The sequence below is a fragment of the Salmo salar genome, chromosome 12 (genome assembly GCF_965601325.2).
Source record: "Salmo salar chromosome 12, fSalSal1, whole genome shotgun sequence".
In the NCBI taxonomy this organism is placed as follows: Eukaryota; Metazoa; Chordata; class Actinopteri; order Salmoniformes; family Salmonidae; genus Salmo; species Salmo salar.
In genome coordinates, this window is record NC_138302.1 from 13,117,501 (window position 1) to 13,137,906 (window position 20,406).

General features: G+C 43.8%; 1 protein-coding gene and 1 long non-coding RNA gene across 3 annotated transcripts; both read left to right on the forward strand.

The window, feature by feature from the left end:
- Positions 1-795: 795 nt before the first annotated feature.
- Positions 796-14,068, forward strand: LOC106564145 (multivesicular body subunit 12A). 2 transcript variants are annotated; one of them, XM_045690710.2, is made up of 10 exons: positions 796-927; positions 1,398-1,496; positions 3,186-3,269; positions 3,356-3,455; positions 5,654-5,783; positions 5,987-6,127; positions 8,405-8,517; positions 10,816-10,874; positions 11,645-11,704; positions 13,412-14,068. In XM_045690710.2, the coding sequence occupies exons 2-10, from the start codon at positions 1,398-1,400 to the stop codon at positions 13,484-13,486; spliced, it is 861 nt and encodes a 286-aa protein (XP_045546666.2). In that variant the 5' UTR covers positions 796-927; the 3' UTR covers positions 13,487-14,068. The 2 variants fall into 2 exon arrangements, with proteins under 2 accessions (XP_045546666.2, XP_045546667.2); XM_045690711.2 differs by lacking the exons at positions 11,645-11,704; positions 13,412-14,068 and adding an exon at positions 10,985-11,158.
- Positions 14,069-14,220: 152 nt separating this feature from the next.
- Positions 14,221-18,740, forward strand: LOC106564214 (uncharacterized). Its single transcript, XR_006758159.2, has 3 exons — positions 14,221-14,364; positions 15,874-15,912; positions 17,847-18,740. It is a non-coding gene; the product is annotated as an uncharacterized LOC106564214 (long non-coding RNA).
- The last annotated feature ends 1,666 nt before the right edge of the window (positions 18,741-20,406 follow it).

Here is a 20,406-nt window from a genome sequence, read left to right on the forward strand (position 1 = left end):
GTTGTAATAATGTGCAAATAGTTAAAGTACAAAAGGGAAACTAAATAAACATAAATATGGGTTGTATTTACAAAAGGTGTTTGTTCTTCACTAGTTGCCCTTTTCTTGTGGCAACAGGTCAAAATCTTGATGCTGTGATGACACACTGTGGTATTTCACCCAGTAGTTATGAGAGTTAATCAAAATTGGCTTTGTTTTCAAATTCTTTGTGGGTCTGTGTAATCTGAGGGAAATATGCGTCTCTGATATGCTCATACATTTGACAGGAGGTTAGGAAGTGCAGCTCAGTTTCCATCTCATTTTGTGGGCAGTGTGCACATAGCCCATCTTCTCTTGAGAGCCAGGTCTGCCTACAGCGGTCTCTCTCTATAGCAAGGCCATGCCCACTGAGTTTGTACATAGTCAAAGATTTCCTTAATTTTGGGTCAGTCACGGTGGTCAGGTATTCTGCCACTGTGTACTCTCTGTTAAGGGCCAAATAGCATTCCAGTTTCCTCCGTTTTTTTGGTTAATTCTTTCCAATGTGTCAAGTAATTATATTTTAGTTGTCATGATTTGGTTGGGTCTAATTCTCTTTCCTCCTCTCTCTGCTTCTCCAAACACCAACCATAAATCACACAATTAAATGCCACAGCATTTAGACCCTTTGCATAGATTACAGTAACAAGTAAAGGGAGATAGCAATATTATTTCAGGACAGTAGCGCCATCTGGCGCTGAGGTGAAATACCAGTTTTTCCTCTTCACGGTGCTGGCGTAATCATTTGGCATGTCCCGGTGCTTGGTGGGAATAGTAGTCATAGAATCTCCTGTATTTCCTGGAAAGGAGACAAGGAAAAGTCATAAGAAGTTCTTGCTCGCCTCTAAAAAGTTGTTTAGCTGACTTCATCTACAGTCTAAAGCGAGAAAGGTTGAAACGAAAAACAGAGTAAGTACCATGTTTTTACGAGGATTTTTGAAAACTGAGTGAAATCTCCGAAACGTGAAGGAAGAAATATGTTTGACTCACCTGTCAAATAAATGTTAGCTAGCTAGGTTAACTAACAGTTGTTTGCTAGTTTTATTTATTGACTGGATGTTGGCAGTTACCTGTCAAAACAACCATTCCTTTGTTATGCTAGCAAAGCCAAATATCAATATGGAAATCTGGCACAATAATTGTATATTTTCACAGCTATACCATGATAGTTGCTCCACAATGTTCTGTCTGATAGAGCAGTGGTTGTTGGAAGAAATGGAGAACGTCGCATTGTTGACAATCCTTAAGATAATTTATTCAGGAACAACCGTCGAATAATCTCCTCTGCCGGGTTCTATTACCCTTATCTTCTTCCCCTTCTCTCCTCCCCCTTTGTTCTCTTCTCTCCCTTCCTGTCCATCTCCTCTCCTCTTCTCCAGATGTCTCTGATGGAGCACGGTGGTGGTGCCCACAACAGGCCGGTGACGGCAGTGGCCTGGGCCTCCAACAGCAGCACCTGTCCCAAAGACTTCAACCTGGTAGGGAGTGAGAGGGAGGAAGGGAGTCAGGGAGGGATACAGTCAGAAGAAGTAGGAAATGGATTGAGATAATTTAAGGTCAGACAACATAAAGGCTTGGCTCATAGAGGAGACCGTAAGAGGTCAGACAACATAAAGGCTTGGCTCATAGAGGAGACAGTAAGAGGTCAGACAACATAAAGGCTTGGCTCATAGAGGAGACCGTAAGAGGTCAGACAACATAAAGGCTTGGCTCATAGAGGAGACCGTAAGAGGTCAGACTACATAAAGGCTTGGCTCATAGAGGAGACCGTAAGAGGTCAGACTACATAAAGGCTTGGCTCATAGAGGAGACCGTAAGAGGTCAGACCACATAAAGGCTTGGCTCATAGAGGAGACAGTAAGAGGTCAGACAACATAAAGGCTCATAGAGGAGACAGTAAGAGGTCAGACAACATAAAGGCTCATAGAGGAGCCAGTAAGAGGTCAGACAACATAAAGGCTCATAGAGGAGACAGTAAGAGGTCAGACAACATAAAGGCTTGGCTCATAGAGGAGACAGTAAGAGGTCAGACAACATAAAGGCTCATAGAAGAGCCAGTAAGAGGTCAGACTACATAAAGACTCAGAGGAGACAGTAAGAGGTCAGACAACATAAAGGCTCATAGAGGAGCCAGTAAGAGGTCAGACAACATAAAGGCTCATAGAGGAGACAGTAAGAGGTCAGACAACATAAAGGCTCATAGAGGAGACAGTAAGAGGTCAGACAACATAAAGGCTTGGCTCATAGAGGAGACAGTAAGAGGTCAGACTACATAAAGACTCATAGAGGAGACAGTAAGAGGTCAGACTACATAAAGGCTCATAGAGGAGACAGTAAGAGGTCAGACAACATAAAGGCTCATAGAGGAGACAGTAAGAGGTCAGACAACATAAAGGCTTGGCTCATAGAGGAGACAGTAAGAGGTCAGACAACATAAAGGCTCATAGAGGAGACAGTAAGAGGTCAGACAACATAAAGGCTCATAGAGGAGACAGTAAGAGGTCAGACAACATAAAGGCTCATAGAGGAGAAGGTAAGAGGTCAGACAACATAAAGACTCATAGAGGAGACAGTAAGAGGTCAGACAACATAAAGGCTCATAGAGGAGACAGTAAGAGGTCAGACAACATAAAGACTCAGAGGAGACAGTAAGAGGTCAGACTACATAAAGGCTTGGCTCATAGAGGAGACAGTAAGAGGTCAGACAACATAAAGGCTCATAGAGGAGACAGTAAGAGGTCAGACAACATAAAGGCTCATAGAGGAGCCAGTAAGAGGTCAGACAACATAAAGACTCATAGAGGAGACGGTAAGAGGTCAGACAACATAAAGGCTCATAGAGGAGACAGTAAGAGGTCAGACAACATAAAGGCTCATAGAGGAGCCAGTAAGAGGTCAGACAACATAACGGCTCATAGAGGAGCCAGTAAGAGGTCAGACAACATAAAGGCTCATAGAAGAGCCAGTAAGAGGTCAGACTACATAAAGGCTTGGCTCATAGAGGAGACAGTAAGAGGTCAATAATTCTCAATATTGTGTGTAGTGTCTTACCCTCTGTCTCTCTCTCTCACCCTCTGTGTCTCTCACCCTCTGTGTCTCTCACCCTCTTTCTCTCCCCTCATCTCCCTCTCTCCCTCTCTCTATCTCCCCTCTCTCACTCTTTCTAGATTAGTATAACTGAGGATGGAGCTGCTGCTAACTTCACACGGAGCTTCGCCATGAAGGCTGGCTACTACCTCTGCTACAGCAAGGTGTGTTATACACACACCACACACACACACGGACTCAGACAGTCACATGCACGCCACATGTCTAAATGACATCTCCCCCTCTCTAGGACATGTCAGGTGGTATGGTAGTATCAGATGTCCAGGTGATCTCAGACAAGGAGACTGTTCCTCATGGGTACTGTTACATACCAGAACACCTGGAGCCTAGTGAGTACCTGCTGCCCGTCTCAACACCTGGACGAACACTGAGACATGTTTTACAGATGTTTATTAAATACCTGAACACCTGGACAAACACTGAGACATGTTTTACAGATGTTTATTAAATACCTGAACACCTGGACAAACACTGAGACATGTTTTACAGATGTTTATTAAATACCTGAACACCTGGACGAACACTGAGACATGTTTTACAGATGTTTATTAAATACCTGAACACCTGTAGGAACACTGAGACATGTTTTACAGATGTTTATTAAATACCTGAACACCTGTAGGAACACTGAGACATGTTTTACAGATGTTTATTAAATACCTGAACACCTGTAGGAACACTGAGACATGTTTTACAGATGTTTATTAAATACCTGAACACCTGGACGAACACTGAGACATGTTTTACAGATGTTTATTAAATACCTGAACACCTGTAGGAACACTGAGACATGTTTTACAGATGTTTATTAAATACCTGAACACCTGTAGGAACACTGAGACATGTTTTACAGATGTTTATTAAATACCTGAACACCTGGACGAACACTGAGACATGTTTTACAGATGTTTATTAAATACCTGAACACCTGTAGGAACACTGAGACATGTTTTACAGATGTTTATTAAATACCTGAACACCTGTAGGAACACTGAGACATGTTTTACAGATGTTTATTAAATACCTGAACACCTGTAGGAACACTGAGACATGTTTTACAGATGTTTATTAAATACCTGAACACCTGTAGGAACACTGAGACATGTTTTACAGATGTTTATTAAATACCTGAACACCTGTAGGAACACTGAGACATGTTTTACAGATGTTTATTAAATACCTGAACACCTGTAGGAACACTGAGACATGTTTTACAGATGTTTATTAAATACCTGAACACCTGTAGGAACACTGAGACATGTTTTACAGATGTTTATTAAATACCTGAACACCTGTAGGAACACTGAGACATGTTTTACAGATGTTTATTAAATACCTGAACACCTGTAGGAACACTGAGACATGTTTTACAGATGTTTATTAAATACCTGAACACCTGGACGAACACTGAGACATGTTTTACAGATGTTTATTAAATACCTGAACACCTGTAGGAACACTGAGACATGTTTTACAGATGTTTATTAAATACCTGAACACCTGTAGGAACACTGAGACATGTTTTACAGATGTTTATTAAATACCTGAACACCTGTAGGAACACTGAGACATGTTTTACAGATGTTTATTAAATACCTGAACACCTGTAGGAACACTGAGACATGTTTTACAGATGTTTATTAAATACCTGAACACCTGTAGGAACACTGAGACATGTTTTACAGATGTTTATTAAATACCTGAACACCTGTAGGAACACTGAGACATGTTTTACAGATGTTTATTAAATACCTGAACACCTGTAGGAACACTGAGACATGTTTTACAGATGTTTATTAAATACCTGAACACCTGTAGGAACACTGAGACATGTTTTACAGATGTTTATTAAATACCTGAACACCTGGACAAACACCGAGACATGTTTTACAGATGTTTATTAAATACCTGAACACCTGGACGAACACTGAGACATGTTTTACAGATGTTTATTATATACCTCAACACCTGGACGAACACTGAGACATGTTTTACAGATGTTTATTAAATACCTGAACACCTGGACGAACACTGAGACATGTTTTACAGATGTTTATTAAATACCTGAACACCTGGACGAACACTGAGACATGTTTTACAGATGTTTATTATATACCTCAAAACCTGTAGGAACACTGAGACATGTTTTACAGATGTTTATTAAATACCTGAACACCTGGACGAAGACTGAGACATGTTTTACAGATGTTTATTAAATACCTGAACACCTGTAGGAACACTGAGACATGTTTTACAGATGCTTGCAAAATTTTCATAATTCATTTATTAACAAGCGACTACTGAAAGTTATTAAAAAGTAGTTTTTAGTAGGACAGTAGTTGTTTAGGTGGTTTTGTCATGTTTCATACAACGTGATGAATGTCTGTTTATGTTCTGGATGGCTGAGACCAGACAGCTATAGGAACTGTGATCTATATGTCCTCTGAATCTCCATTTTTAACTGGATTTTTTTAAGTATTTAAAAATGTGTGTGTGTGTGTGTCCGTCCATCTGTGTGTGTGTCCAGGGGCCTCTGTGTCTAAGAAGAAGCGTGTGTGTGTCCGCATGGTGCCAGTGGGCGGTGTGGAGACTGCTGTACTGGACATTAAACTGACTGCTAAGACGAGGAGGATGCTGCAGCACTACACTTGTTTAGGGTCAGACACACACACACACACACACACACACACACACACACACACACACACACACACACACACATCCCACTAATGTAGCTTGGTCCTGGACAAAATAACAACATTTCAAGGAAGATCCTCCATTGAGCTACTCTCAGTGTGTGTCTGGGAGTCCAGGGGTTGGTGTGTCTGTCCTAACTGGTGTGTTGTCCTGTCTGTCTCAGGGACATGCATGGCTATGTGATGTGGTGTAAGAAGGGGCCCTTCTCCAGCCCTCTACCCCAGGCAAAGCCTCGCAGCCTCAGCCTTGACCTCCGTCAGCTCTCCCTGGACCAGAACACCCCTCCGCTACCCCTCAGACCCAGGTAACTACTCCCTCAGACCCAGGTAACTACCCCCTCAGACCCAGGTAACTACCCCCTCAGACCCCGGTAACTACCCCCTCAGACCCCGGTAACTACCCCCTCAGACCCAGGTAACTACCCCCTCAGACCCCGGTAACTACCCCCTCAGACCCCGGTAACTACCCCCTCAGACCCCGGTAACTACCCCCTCAGACCCCGGTAACTACCCCCTCAGACCCCGGTAACTACCTCCTCAGACCCCGGTAACTACCCCCTCAGACCCATGTACAGAACACCCTCACCTGTCAGCCAGGTATCTATCCCTGGAACAGACCTCTCCTCCACTGCCCCTCAGACCCAGGTAAGAACATTTACCTTAGACCTTCCACCCAGGTGAGGCTGTTACCTTAGACCTTCCACCCAGGTGAGACTGTTACCTTAGACCTCCCACCCAGGTGAGACTGTTACCTTAGACCTCCCACCCAGGTGAGGCTGTTACCTTAGACCTCCCACCCAGGTGAGGCTGTTACCTTAGACCTTCCACCCAGGTGAGACTGTTACCTTAGACCTTCCACCCAGGTGAGACTGTTACCTTAGACCTCCCACCCAGGTGAGACTAGGTTAGGTGAGGCTGTTACCTTAGACCTTCCACCCAGGTGAGGCTGTTACCTTAGACCTTCCACCCAGGTGAGACTGTTACCTTAGACCTCCCACCCAGGTGAGACTGTTACCTTAGACCTTCCACCCAGGTGAGACTGTTACCTTAGACCTTCCACCCAGGTGAGACTAGGTTAGGTGAGGCTGTTACCTTAGACCTTCCACCCAGGTGAGACTGTTACCTTAGACCTTCCACCCAGGTGAGACTAGGTTAGGTGAGGCTGCTACCTCTCAGAACTAGGTATTGTACACCTGCTGTCCAGGTAACTCTCAAGTGAGAGACTCAGATCTTGGTGTGTGGCTACTGGCCTGGTTAACTTCTATTAACCAGGTAGGACCTACACAGGACATCTCTCTGACTATAACCCCTGATGGTAACCCTCTCTCTCTGTGGCCAGGTGATAGTGATGGTAACCCTCTCTCTCTGTGGCCAGGTGAGAGTGATGGTAACCCTCTCTCTCTGTGGCCAGGTGAGAGTGATGGTAACCCTCTCTCTGTGGCCAGGTGTATCTCAGAGCCAGGCGAGAGTGATGGTAACCCTCTCTCTCTGTGGCCAGGTGAGAGTGATGGTAACCCTCTCTCTCTGTGGCCAGGTGAGAGTGATGGTAACCCTCTCTCTCTGTGGCCAGGTGAGAGTGATGGTAACCCTCTCTCTCTGTGGCCAGGTGGGAGTGATGGTAACCCTCTCTCTCTGCGGCCAGGTGAGAGTGATGGTAACCCTCTCTCTCTGTGGCCAGGTGGGAGTGATGGTAACCCTCTCTCTCTGCGGCCAGGTGAGAGTGATGGTAACCCTCTTTCTCTGTGGCCAGTTGAGAGTGATGGTAACCCTCTCTCTGTGGCCAGGTGCAACTCAGAGCCAGGTGAGAGTGATGGTAACCCTCTCTCTCTGTGGCCAGGTGAATCTCAGAGCCAGGTGAGAGTGATGGTAACCCTCTCTCTCTGTGGCCAGGTGAGAGTGATGGTAACCCTCTCTCTGTGGCCAGGTGAGAGTGATGGTAACACTCTCTCTCTGTGGCCAGGTGGATCTCGGCGCCAGCTGAGAGTGATGGTAACCCTCTCTCTCTGTGGCCAGGGGAGAGTGATGGTAACCCTGTCTTTGTGGCCAGGTGAATCTCAGATCCAGGTGAGAGTGATGGTAACCCTCTCTCTCTGTGGCCAGGTGAGAGTGATGGTAACCCTCTCTCTGTGGCCAGGTGAATCTCAGAGCCAGGTGAGAGTGATGGTAACCCTCTCTCTGTGGCCAGGTGAATCTCAGAGCCAGGTGAGAGTGATGGTAACCCTCTCTCTCTGTGGCCAGGTGAGAGTGATGGTAACCCTCTCTCTGTGGCCAGGTGAGAGTGATGGTAACCTTCTCTCTGTGGCCAGGTGAATCTCAGAGCCAGGTGAGAGTGATGGTAACCCTCTCTCTCTGTGGCCAGGTGAATCTCAGAGCCAGGTGAGAGTGATGGTAACCTTCTCTCTGTGGCCAGGTGAGAGTGATGGTAACCCTCTCTCTCTGTGGCCAGGTAAATCTCAGATCCAGGTGAGAGTGATGGTAACCCTCTCTCTCTGTGGCCAGGTAAATCTCAGATCCAGGTGAGAGTGATGGTAAACCTCTACTCAGAATTCCACAGACTGATTTAGGTCTCCCTGTCTCCATAGCAACGCTCCACCCTTGCCCCCTGGCAGGAAGCTCAGCCATCGCCGCAGCAACCTCCAGTTGAATGATGCTGTGGACAAAGTGGTTGACAGCAGCAACATCTACGGCATCTCAGGTTGACCAAAATTCAGAAAACACTTCTAGAAAAGAGACAGATACTGTACATGTTATAAAGACTGATGTACTGGCTCTCTCTAACTCTACTCTCTCTACCTACCTTCCTCTCTCTACCTACCTTCCTCTCTCTACCTACCTTCCTCTCTCTACCTACCTTCCTCTCTCTACCTACCTTCCTACCTTCCTCTCTCTACCTACCTTCCTCTCTCTACCTACCTTCTTCTCTCTACCTACCTTCCTCTCTCTACCTACCTTCCTCTCTCTCTACCTACCTTCCTCTCTCTACCTACCTTCCTCTCTCTAACTCTACCTTCCTCTCTCTAACTCTACCTTCCTCTCTCTACCTACCTTCCTCTCTCTACCTACCTTCCTCTCTCTACCTACCTTCCTCTCTCTAACTCTACTCTCTCTAACTCTACCTCTCTCTACCTACCTTCCTCTCTCTAACTCTACTCTCTCTACCTACCTTCCTTTCTCTACCTACCTTGCTCTCTCTAACTCTACTCTACTCTCTCTATCCTATCTTTCCTCTCTCTACCTACCTACCTACCGCTCTGTCTGTCTGTCTGTCTGTCCGTCCGTCCGTCCGTCCGTCCGTCCGTCCGTCCGTCCGCCGCCGTCTTAGTGTATTGACCATGTATGTAGTTCTGTCCTTGAGCTGTTCCTGTCTATTAATGTTCTGTATTATGTCATGTTTCATGTTGTGTGGACCCCAGGAAGTGTATTATTTCATGTTGTGTGTGGACCCCAGGAAGTGTATTATGTCATGTTTCATGTTGTGTGTGGACCCCAGGAAGAGAATTATGTCATGTTTCATGTTGTGTGTGGACCCCAGGAAGAGAATTATTTCATGTTGTGTGTGTGGACCCCAGGAAGAGTATTATTTGATGTTGCATGTTGTGTGGACCCCAGGAAGAGAATTATATAATGTTTCATGTTGTGTGTGTGGACCCCAGGAAGAGAATTATATCATGTTTCATGTTGTGTGGACCCCAGGGAGAGAATTATGTCATGTTTCATGTTGTGTGGACCCCAGGAAGTGTATTATGTCATGTTTCATGTTGTGTGTGGACCCCAGGAAGAGAATTATATCATGTTTCATGTTGTGTGTGGACCCCAGGAAGAGAATTATATCATGTTTCATGTTGTGTGGACCCCAGGAAGAGAATGATATCATGTTTCATGTTGTGTGTGTGGACCCCAGGAAGAGAATTATATAATGTTTCATGTTGTGTGGACCCCAGGAAGTGTATTATGTCATGTTTCATGTTGTGTGGACCCCAGGAAGAGAATTATATCATGTTTCATGTTGTGTGTGGACCCCAGGAAGAGAATTATATCATGTTTCATGTTGTGTGTGGACCCCAGGAAGAGAATTATATCATGTTTCATGTTGTGTGTGGACCCCAGGAAGAGAATTATATCATGTTTCATGTTGTGTGGACCCCAGGAAGAGTATTATTTCATGTTGCATGTGTGTGTGGACCCCAGGAAGAGTATTATTTCATGTTGTGTGTGTGTGGACCCCAGGAAGAGAATTATGTAATGTTTCATGTTGTGTGGGACCCCAGGAAGTGTATTATGTCATGTTTCATGTTGTGTGTGGACCCCAGGAAGTCTATTATATCATGTTTCATGTTGTGTGTGTGGACCCCAGGAAGTCTATTATATCATGTTTCATGTTGTGTGTGTGGACCCCAGGAAGAGAATTATATCATGTTTCATGTTGTGTGTGGACCCCAGGAAGAGAATTATATCATGTTTCATGTTGTGTGTGGACCCCAGGAAGAGAATTATATCATGTTTCATGTTGTGTGTGTGGACCCCAGGAAGAGAATTATATCATGTTTCATGTTGTGTGGACCCCAGGAAGAGAATTATATCATGTTTCATGTTGTGTGTGGACCCCAGGAAGAGAATTATATAATGTTTCATGTTGTGTGTGGACCCCAGGAAGAGAATTATATCATGTTTCATGTTGTGTGGACCCCAGGAAGAGAATTATATCATGTTTCATGTTGTGTGTGGACCCCAGGAAGAGAATTATATCGTGTTTCATGTTGTGTGTGGACCCCAGGAAGTCTATTATGTCATGTTTCATGTTGTGTGGACCCCAGGAAGTCTATTATTTCATGTTGTGTGTGGACCCCAGGAAGTGTATCTGCTGCTTTTACAACAGCTAATGGGGATCCTACCAAAATACCAAATACCTCTCTCCACCCCCCCTCTCCTCCTACCATCCCTCTCTCTCTCACTCTTTCTACCCTCCATCTCTCTTCTCTCCCTCCCTCTCCAGCCATAGATGGTGTTCCCTTCACTCTCCACCCCAAGTTCAAGACCCAAACGAACGGCACGGTAAGTTGAAATACCAACCGCCATCGTTTTACTGGTAAAGTGACATGGACTACTTTTACTTCCAGTGGTGAAATACCATGAGTCTAACCTGTCTCTCTCTTTCCTCCTAGACCCCAACAAACACTCTACGATACCATGAGTCTAACCTGTCTCTCTTTCCTCCTAGACCCCAACAAACACTCTACAATACCATGAGTCTAACCTGTCTCTCTTTCCTCCTAGACCCCAACAAACACTCTACAATACCATGAGTCTAACCTGTCTCTCTCTTTCCTCCTAGACCCCAACAAACACTCTACGATACCATGAGTCTAACCTGTCTCTCTCTTTCCTCCTAGACCCCAACAAACACTCTACAATACCATGAGTCTAACCTGTCTCTCTTTCCTCCTAGACCCCAACAAACACTCTACAATACCATGAGTCTAACCTGTCTCTCTCTTTCCTCCTAGACCCCAACAAACACTCTACAATACCATGAGTCTAACCTGTCTCTCTTTCCTCCTAGACCCCAACAAACACTCTACGATACCATGAGTCTAACCTGTCTCTCTCTCTCCTCCCCCTCTCTTTCCTCCTAGACCCCAACAAACACTCTACAATACCATGAGTCTAACCTGTCTCTCTCTTTCCTCCTAGACCCCAACAAACACTCTACAATACCATGAGTCTAACCTGTCTCTCTCTTTCCTCCTAGACCCCAACAAACACACTACAATACCATGAGTCTAACCTGTCTCTCTCTCTCCTCCCCCTCTCTTTCCTCCTAGACCCCAACAAACACTCTGAACAACATTCGCATCAAGTCTGTCCAGGACATTGAAAATGAGGTAGGTAGGGTGTGTGTGTGTGTGTGTGTGTGTGTGTGGTATTTTTGTATTGATTGTGTTACTGTGGGGTCCGTCATAGTGTGTCGACCATGTGGTACTGTAGGGTCCGTCGTATTGTCGACCATGTTGTGGTATTGATTGTGTTACTGTGGGGTCCATCGTAGTGTCGACCATGTTGTGGTATTGATTGTGTTACTGTGGGGTCCATCGTAGTGTCGACCATGTTGTGGTATTGATTGTGTTACTGTGGGGTCCATCGTAGTGTCGACCATGTTGTGGTATTGATTGTGGTACTGTAGGGTCCGTCGTAGTGTCGACCATGTTGTGGTATTGATTGTGGTACTGTGGGGTCCGTCATAGTGTGTCGACCATGTTGTACTGTAGGGTCCGTCGTAGTGTCGACCATGTTGTGGTATTGATTGTGTTACTGTGGGGTCCGTCGTAGTGTGTCGACCATGTTGTGGTATTGATTGTGGTACTGTGGGGTTTGTCGTAGTGTGTCGACCATGTTGTGGTATTGATTGTGGTACTGTGTGGTCTGTTGTAGTGTGTCGACCATGTTGTGTTACTGTGGGATCCGTCGTAGTGTCGACCATGTGTTAATGTGGGGTCCGTCGTAGTGTCGACCATGTTGTGTTAATGTGGGGTCCGTCGTAGTGTCGACCATGTTGTGTTAATGTGGGGTCCGTCGTAGTGTGTCGACCATGTTGTGTTAATGTGGGGTCCGTCGTAGTGTCGACCATGTTGTGTTAATGTGGGGTCCGTCGTAGTGTGTCGACCATGTTGTGTTAATGTGGGGTCCGTCGTAGTGTGTCGACCATGTTGTGTTAATGTGGGGTCCGTCGTAGTGTCGACCATGTTGTGGTACTGTGGGGTTTGTCGTAGTGTGTCGACCATGTTGTGTTAATGTGGGGTCCGTCGTATTGTCGACCATGTTGTGGTACTGTGGGGTTTGTCGTAGTGTGTCGACCATGTTGTGTTAATGTGGGGTCCGTCGTATTGTCGACCATGTTGTGGTACTGTGGGGTTTGTCGTAGTGTGTCGACCATGTTGTGTTAATGTGGGGTCCGTCGTAGTGTGTCGACCATGTTGTGTTAATGTGGGGTCCGTCGTAGTGTCGACCATGTTGTGGTACTGTGGGGTTTGTCGTAGTGTGTCGACCATGTTGTGTTACTGTGGGGTTTGTCGTAGTGTGTCGACCATGTTGTGTTACTGTGGGGTTTGTCGTAGTGTGTCGACCATGATGTGGTACTGTGGGGTTTGTCGTAGTGTGTCGACCATGTTGTGTTACTGTGGGGTTTGTCGTAGTGTGTCGACCATGTTGTGTTACTGTGGGGTTTGTCGTAGTGTGTCGACCATGTTGTGGTACTGTGGGGTTTGTCGTAGTGTGTCGACCATGTTGTGGTACTGTGGGGTTTGTCGTAGTGTGTCGACCATGTTGTGGTAATGATTATTGTAGTGTGTCGACCATGTTGTGTTACTGTGGGGTTTGTCGTAGTGTGTCGACCATGTTGTGGTAATGATTATTGTACTGTGTGGTCCTTCGTAGGGTGTCAACCATGTTGTGTACTGATTGTGTTACTGTGGGGTCCTTTGTGATATTGATTGTGTTATTGTGGGGTCCGTCGTAGTGTCGACCATGTTTTTGTACCGATTGTGTTACTGGGTGGTCCGTTGTAGTGTATCGTCCATGTTGTGTTTTTACAGTACAACTACACTTTCACCGTGGAGGAAAACGCAGCCAAAAGAACCAGACCTCCCACCACAGGAAGCACCTCTTAAGCTCAATGACCTTTCAACTCCGACCTCAACAACGGCTGCCTGCTCGACCCACAACACTACGGGGTTCAATGTGATGCCTGGGTCATGAAATGATAATCAATGTCCAAGTGCCTAGAAGATGACTGACTAGAACTGAAGTGTCATTCTACCTACATTCCAGAGTTCCTTCACAACTCCATTTGTTGTATCCACATTCTTATTCCGTGTTCTAACCTCTTACACATTTCATTCTCACGCCCCGTATATGGCACCAGTTATATATGTTAGAGATGACTCTGACGGGGAAGAGAACGTTGTTTGGCAGGGTGTGCTTGTTTCTCTTGTTAGAATAATGGAAGGAACCTATTGTGGTTTACCTGTTAACGTCAGGCTATTGATCTTCATCTTTATTGGGATGTTTAGGGACCAAACTAAATGTTGTTACACTTTCAATGTAAATAATGTTACTATTATGTCTCTGTGGTGAAACATGGGTCATTTCATGGTTTAAAAAAATAAGGAAGTATGGTTACCTGTAACTGGTCATATCTGTATATTGTGCCTTGCATGCAGTATAAACAAATAAAATACCAAATCATTTGACATGTGTACCATTCTTAAATGGTTTGTTATTAAGGAAAGTTTTATCTGTCACAGGGAGATAAAATATGTAAACACAGCGACTGATAGACACACCCACTTTTCTGCATGTTCTAAGAGGTGATAGATTTGTTTCCGTGTATAACACAATGTGAACCTACCAGTCTGCAACTTTCACCTGTATCCACACTAGGTGCACCAGTCGACAGTAAACTCAGGTTTTGGGGATTCAACTCGATCCGGAGTCAGGTGGATAGAAGATCCTGCATCCACTTTGTCAATTTAACTGCAAAACAGAGGTAACGTTTAGATTTGCCCTCTGCTTCCGCGGTAATCCTAGGCTACTCCAGCGTTCTATATAAAGATGAAATAATGTGCAGATGTTAATTTCTATCAATACTTTAATATTTATAATCCAGAATCATTACATTTTGACAGTTTCTTATCTTGTGTTGATGTGCACTGCAGATTACACAATCAAAAATACAAAATCTGGGATGTCTGCTGTAGAATGACGAATTAGAACTGCTGGTCACTACTTTCAGTCTGAATAGGCCTACGATACGTATTGCCATGTAGTGGGCAGGTTGTGTTACTACATTGGATTCCCCTCTGAACTGTCATTCAGTGTGTAGAAGAGATGGGTGTGAACTACATTGTTCAAATAACATTTTATTGGTCACATGCAGATGTTAATGCGAGTGTAGCAAAATGCTTGTGGTCCTAGTTCCGACCATGCAGTATTATCTAACAAGTAAACTAACAATTTCACCACAACTACCTTATACACACAAATGTAAAGGAATGAATAAGAATATGTACATAAATATATGGATGAGCGATGGCCGTCCGGCATAGGCAAGATGCAGTAGATGGTATAGAGTACAGTGTATATACATATGAGATGAGTAATGTAGGATATGTAAACATTTATCAAAGTGGCATTATTTAAAGTGACTAGTGATACCTTTATTAAGTCCATTAATTAAAGTGGCCAGAGATTTGAGTCTAAATGTTGGCAGCAGCCTCTCTATATTAGTGATGGCTGTTTAACAGTCTGATGGCATTGAGATGGAAGCTGTTTTTCAGTCTCTTGGTCCCAGCTTTGTTTCACCTGTACTGACCTCGCCTTCTGGATGATAGCGGGGTGAACAGGCAGTGGCTCGGGTGGTTGTTGTCCTTGATTATCTTTTTGGCCTTCCTGTGACATCGGGTGTTGTAGGTTCACACCCATCTGAACAACATGCATCCATCCGCATACCCACAGCAGATTGTCGATCACTAACACCAATACTACTGGCTGTGGAGAATCCTGACCAAACGCACATCAACTCTTTGCATAATCCTAGCTCTCTTTCTTCCTTTCCTAATATCCTTTCATAAGCCCTTTTCCTAATTATTTTACCACCTCTATAAACTTGATAACGGAAGACCTATTATTAAACCGTGGTACTAAGCATGCCAGTGTTACCAGCGTCCTACTGTGGGCCAGGTTCCTGGACCCAGAACACATCTTCTCAGGACTGAAAGACATTGTCTATAGATAATCCCAGTGGTATTCCCAGTCAGTCAGACGTAGTAGCAGAAGCTGTATCAGTGGAGTAGTGGTTGTAATGCATTAGATGAAGTATAATTATAATATTACAGGTACGGTTCACTGACAAGGTGATGTCATTTCAGAGTTGGCCACCAGGAGAAAGATATGGCATCTTGTAGAGGTCAGCATGCATCAGTGTTGTAGTGATGTTCGAGCAGAGCTTGTTCTGGTACAATAATAATAACAACATCCTCTTTTTATATCTCAACAGATCTGGGGAAGAGAGATACGATGACCCATTCCCCTGACTGTAAGTATCGGTCGGTCCCCTGACTAGAGGTCGACCGATTATGATTTTTCAACGCCGATACCGATTATTGGAGGACCAAAAAAAACCGATGCCGATTAATCGGCCGACTTTTAAAAAAAATATATATTTATTTGAAAATGACAATTACAACAATACTGAATGAACACTTATTTTAACTTAATATAATACATCAATAAAATCAATTTAGCCTCAAATAAATAATGAAACATGTTCAATTTGGTTTAAATAATGCAAAAACAAACTGTTGGAGAAGAAAGTAAAAGTGCAATATGTGCCGTGTAAGAAAGCTAACGTTTAAGTTCCTTGCTCAGAACATGAGAACATATGAAAGCTGGTGGTTCCTTTTAACATGAGTCTTCAATATTCCCAGGTAAGAAGTTTTAGGTTGTAGTTATTATAGGAATTATAGGACTATTTCTCTCTATACGATTTGTATTTCATATACCTTTGACTATTGGATGTTCTTATAGGCACTTTAGTATTGCCAGTGTAACAGTATAGCTTGCGTCCCTCTCCTCACGCACCCATGCAGAGCAAGGGGAACAGCCACTCCAAGTCTCAGAGCGAGTGACGTTTGAAACGCTATTAGCGCGCACCCAGCTAACCATTTCACATCGGTTACACCAGCCTCATCTTGGGAGTTGATAGGCTTGAAGTCATAAACAGCACAATGCATTGCAAAGGGCTGCTGGCAAAACGCACGAAAGTGCTGTTTTGAATGAATGCTTACGAGCCTGCTGCTGCCTACCATTGCTCAGTCAGACTGCTCTATCAAATCATAGACTTAATTATAACATAATAACACAGAAATACGAGCCTTAGGTCATTAATATGGTCGAATCCGGAAACTATCTCAAAAACAAAATGTTTTTCTTTCAGTGAAATACGGAACCGTTCCGTATTTTATCTAACGGGTGGCATCTATAAGTCTAAATATTCCTGTTACATTGCCCAACCTTCAATGTTATGTCATAATTACGTAAAATTCTGGCAAATTAGTTCGCAACGAGCCAGGCAGCCCAAACTGTTGCATATACTCTGACTCCGCGTGCAATGAACGCTAGAGATGTGACACAATTCCATGTTAGCAGGCAATATGAACTAAATATGCAGGTTTAAAAATATATACTTGTTTATTGATTTTAAAGAAAGGCATTGATGTTTATGGTTAGGTACATTGGTGCAACAACAGTGCTTTTTTCGCAAATGCGCTTGTTAAATCAACACCCGTTTGGTGAAGTAGGCTGTGATTCAATGACAAATTAACAGGCACCGCATCGATTATATGCAACGCAGGACACGTTAGATAAACTAGTAATATCATCAACCATGTGTAGTTAACTTGTGATTATGTTAAGATTGATAGTTTTTTTATAAGATAAGTTTAATGCTAGCTAGCAACTTACCTTGGCTTCTTGCTGCCGTCGCGTAACAGGTAAACAGCCTGCCATGCAGGCTCCTCGTGGAGTGCAATGTAAGGCAGGTGGTTAGAGCGTAGTAACCAGAAAAAAATGACAAAAAAATTATTTGGCAAATCGGTGGCCAAAAATACCGATTACCGATTGTTATGAAAACTTGAAATCGGCCCTAATTAAATCAGCCATTCCGATTAATCGGTCAACCTCCACCCCTGACTGTAAGTATTGGTTGGTTCCCTCTACATATATTTAGTGGTGCCCTCTCCACTTGACATCCATGTCACCAGTCAGATCTGAACCCTGGTCTCCCGCATAGAAAACCAACACCTTAACCATTAGGCCAAGAGGACATTCTGTCTCAAGCTGAGGGTGACACGTATTTTATGCCGCCTCATCAGAAGACTTGAGTCCGACTTACCTCCACGACATACAGGGATGATAACCAAGGAAAATACATGTCATTTATTTCTTGTTGTCTGTAACGGTCTTTTTCAGTATCTGGTCTGGGGATCATTCAGCTGGGGAAGACTGGAGCAGGGATGAGTGCAACAGGAAACACCAAAGAGGTGTTTATAGAAGAGTTCTCTTCGGAGTCTGTGACTACACAATGTGAGGATGTCCAGAGGATGAAGAGTACAGCTTGGGACACTACTGAAACAGCAGGAGGAGTAGCAGCAGGAGGTGCAGCAGGACGAGGTGCAGCAGCAGCAGGAGTATCAGGAAAAGTAGCAGCAGGAGAAGGGGGAGTAGCAGGAGGAGGTGCAGCAGGACGAGGTGCAGCAGCAGCAGGAGTAGCAGGAAAAGTAGCAGCAGGAGAAGGGGGAGTAGCAGGAGGAGGTGCAGCAGGAGTAGCAGGAAAAGTAGGAGGAAAAGTAGCAGCAGGAGAAGGGGGAGTAGCAACAGCAGCAGCAGGAAAAGTAGCAGCAGGAGGTGCAGCAGGAGGTGGTGCAGGAGCAGCAACAGGAGCAGGAGTAACAGAAGGTGTACTAGCAGCAGTACTAGGAGGAGTAGCAGGAGCAGTAGTGGTACTAGCTTTGGGAATACCTGCAGGAATAGCAGGAGCAGGAGTAGCAGCATTTGCAGGAGTAGCATTTGGAGAGATTTTTAAAATAAACGTACACCGAAATTGACAAAAGGCGGGTGGAAAAGAGAACGCCTCGAAAAAGGTAGTACAGATCTGGTTAACAGCAACAATTAAACTACATGAGAGTATATCATTTTCAGAATTGTGTGTTTGTTTCACTAGTTAAGACTAATGTAAAATGTGTGTGTTCAAATTATAAAACAAATTTACATCAATATACCTTTATGGAAGGAACTTATGTACTTTTAAAAATCAGTCTATCCCACTTATTTATCATTGCAATGTGAATAAATGTTACTATCATGTTTGTGTAGTGAAACATGGGTAATTTCATGGTGTTTTTAAAATAATCAATGAAGGATATCACTGATTAAATTGAATTTGTCTATTGTGCCTTGCATGCAACATAAGTATAAAATTAATATTTTATTGACATGTGTACCATTAGTAAATGGGTGTGGCGTTTGATGCACCCCCTTTACACCATGATCAAACCGGTATTATGAGATTCCATTATGGCTTATAGAGGAAACAAATGTGAACCTCCCATATCCCAGACTCACTCAATGCATAGGTTGACAGAAAAATGGATGTTGTGGGGATTCATTTAGCTCCGGACTCGGTTGGATAGAAGATCCTGCAGCCACTTTGTCAATTTGAAGTCAAACTGACATAATGCTTAGATTTGTCCCCTGCAGTAATCCTAGGCTACTGCAGTGTTCCATAAAAAAGAGCATCTGTGCCATTATTTCAACTTCTAACAATATTATTTTGTCATTTTGGATTATATTAATTGAAACAGCTGTATATCTTGTGTTCATGCTGTACTGCAACATTTTTTAAAACAAGATTACACAATCTGTGATGTCACTGCTTTGAGTTTGCATAGGCCCACAGTACATCTTGCCATCTACTGGGCAGGTTGTGTTACTACATTTGATTCCCCTCAACTGTCATTCAGTGTGTAGAAGAGAAACCCATCTGAACTACATGCATCCAGCTGCAGACCCACTGCAGATTGTCTATCACTACAACTGGCCTGTCACTGAAATCAATACTACTGGCCGTGGAGAATCCCGACCACATGCACGTTAACTCTTTGCATAATCCTAATTCTCTTTCTTCCCTTCATAGCTCCTTTTCCTAATTATTTTACCACCTCTATAAACTTGATAACGGAAGACCTATTATTAAACCGTGGTACTAAGCATGCCAGTGTTACCAGTGTCCTACTGTGGGCCAGTTTCCTGGACTCAGAACACATCTCAGGACTGAAAGACATTGTCTATAGATAATCCCAGTGGTATTCCCAGTCAGACGTAGTAGCAGAAGCTGTATTAGTGGAGTAGTGGTTGTAATGCATTAGATAAAGAACAAGTTCTATAAACACCAAAAAGGTATTAAAAGAAGAGTTCTCTTCTGAGTATGTGACTACACAATGTGAGGATGTCCAGAGGATGAAGAGTACAGCTTGGGACACTACTGAAACAGCAGGAGGAGTAACAGGAGGAGGAGGTGGAGTAGGTGCAGCAGGAGGATAAAGAGCTGGAGGAAGAAGAGCAGGAGCAACAGGAGGAGGAGTAACAGCAGTAAGAGTATCACTACTAGCTTTGGGAATACCATTAGGAGTACTAGGAGGAGCAACAGGAGTAGGGGTAACAGAATGCGTACTAGCAGCAGGAGTAACAGCAGTAAGAGTATCACTACTAGCTTTGGGAATACCAGCAAGAATAGTAGGAGTAGCATTTGCAGAGATTAAAAAAAGAATGTAGAACAAAATCAACAAGAGCTGGGTGGAAAAGCTTCTAAAAAGGTAGTACAGATCTGGTTACCAACAATTAAACTACAGAGTATATCGTTTTCAGAATTGTATGTTTGTTTCTCTAGTTAAGACTAATGTAAAATGTATGTGTTCAAATTACTTTTTTTAAATCAATACCTTTATGGAAAGAAAAACTATATGAATGGGAA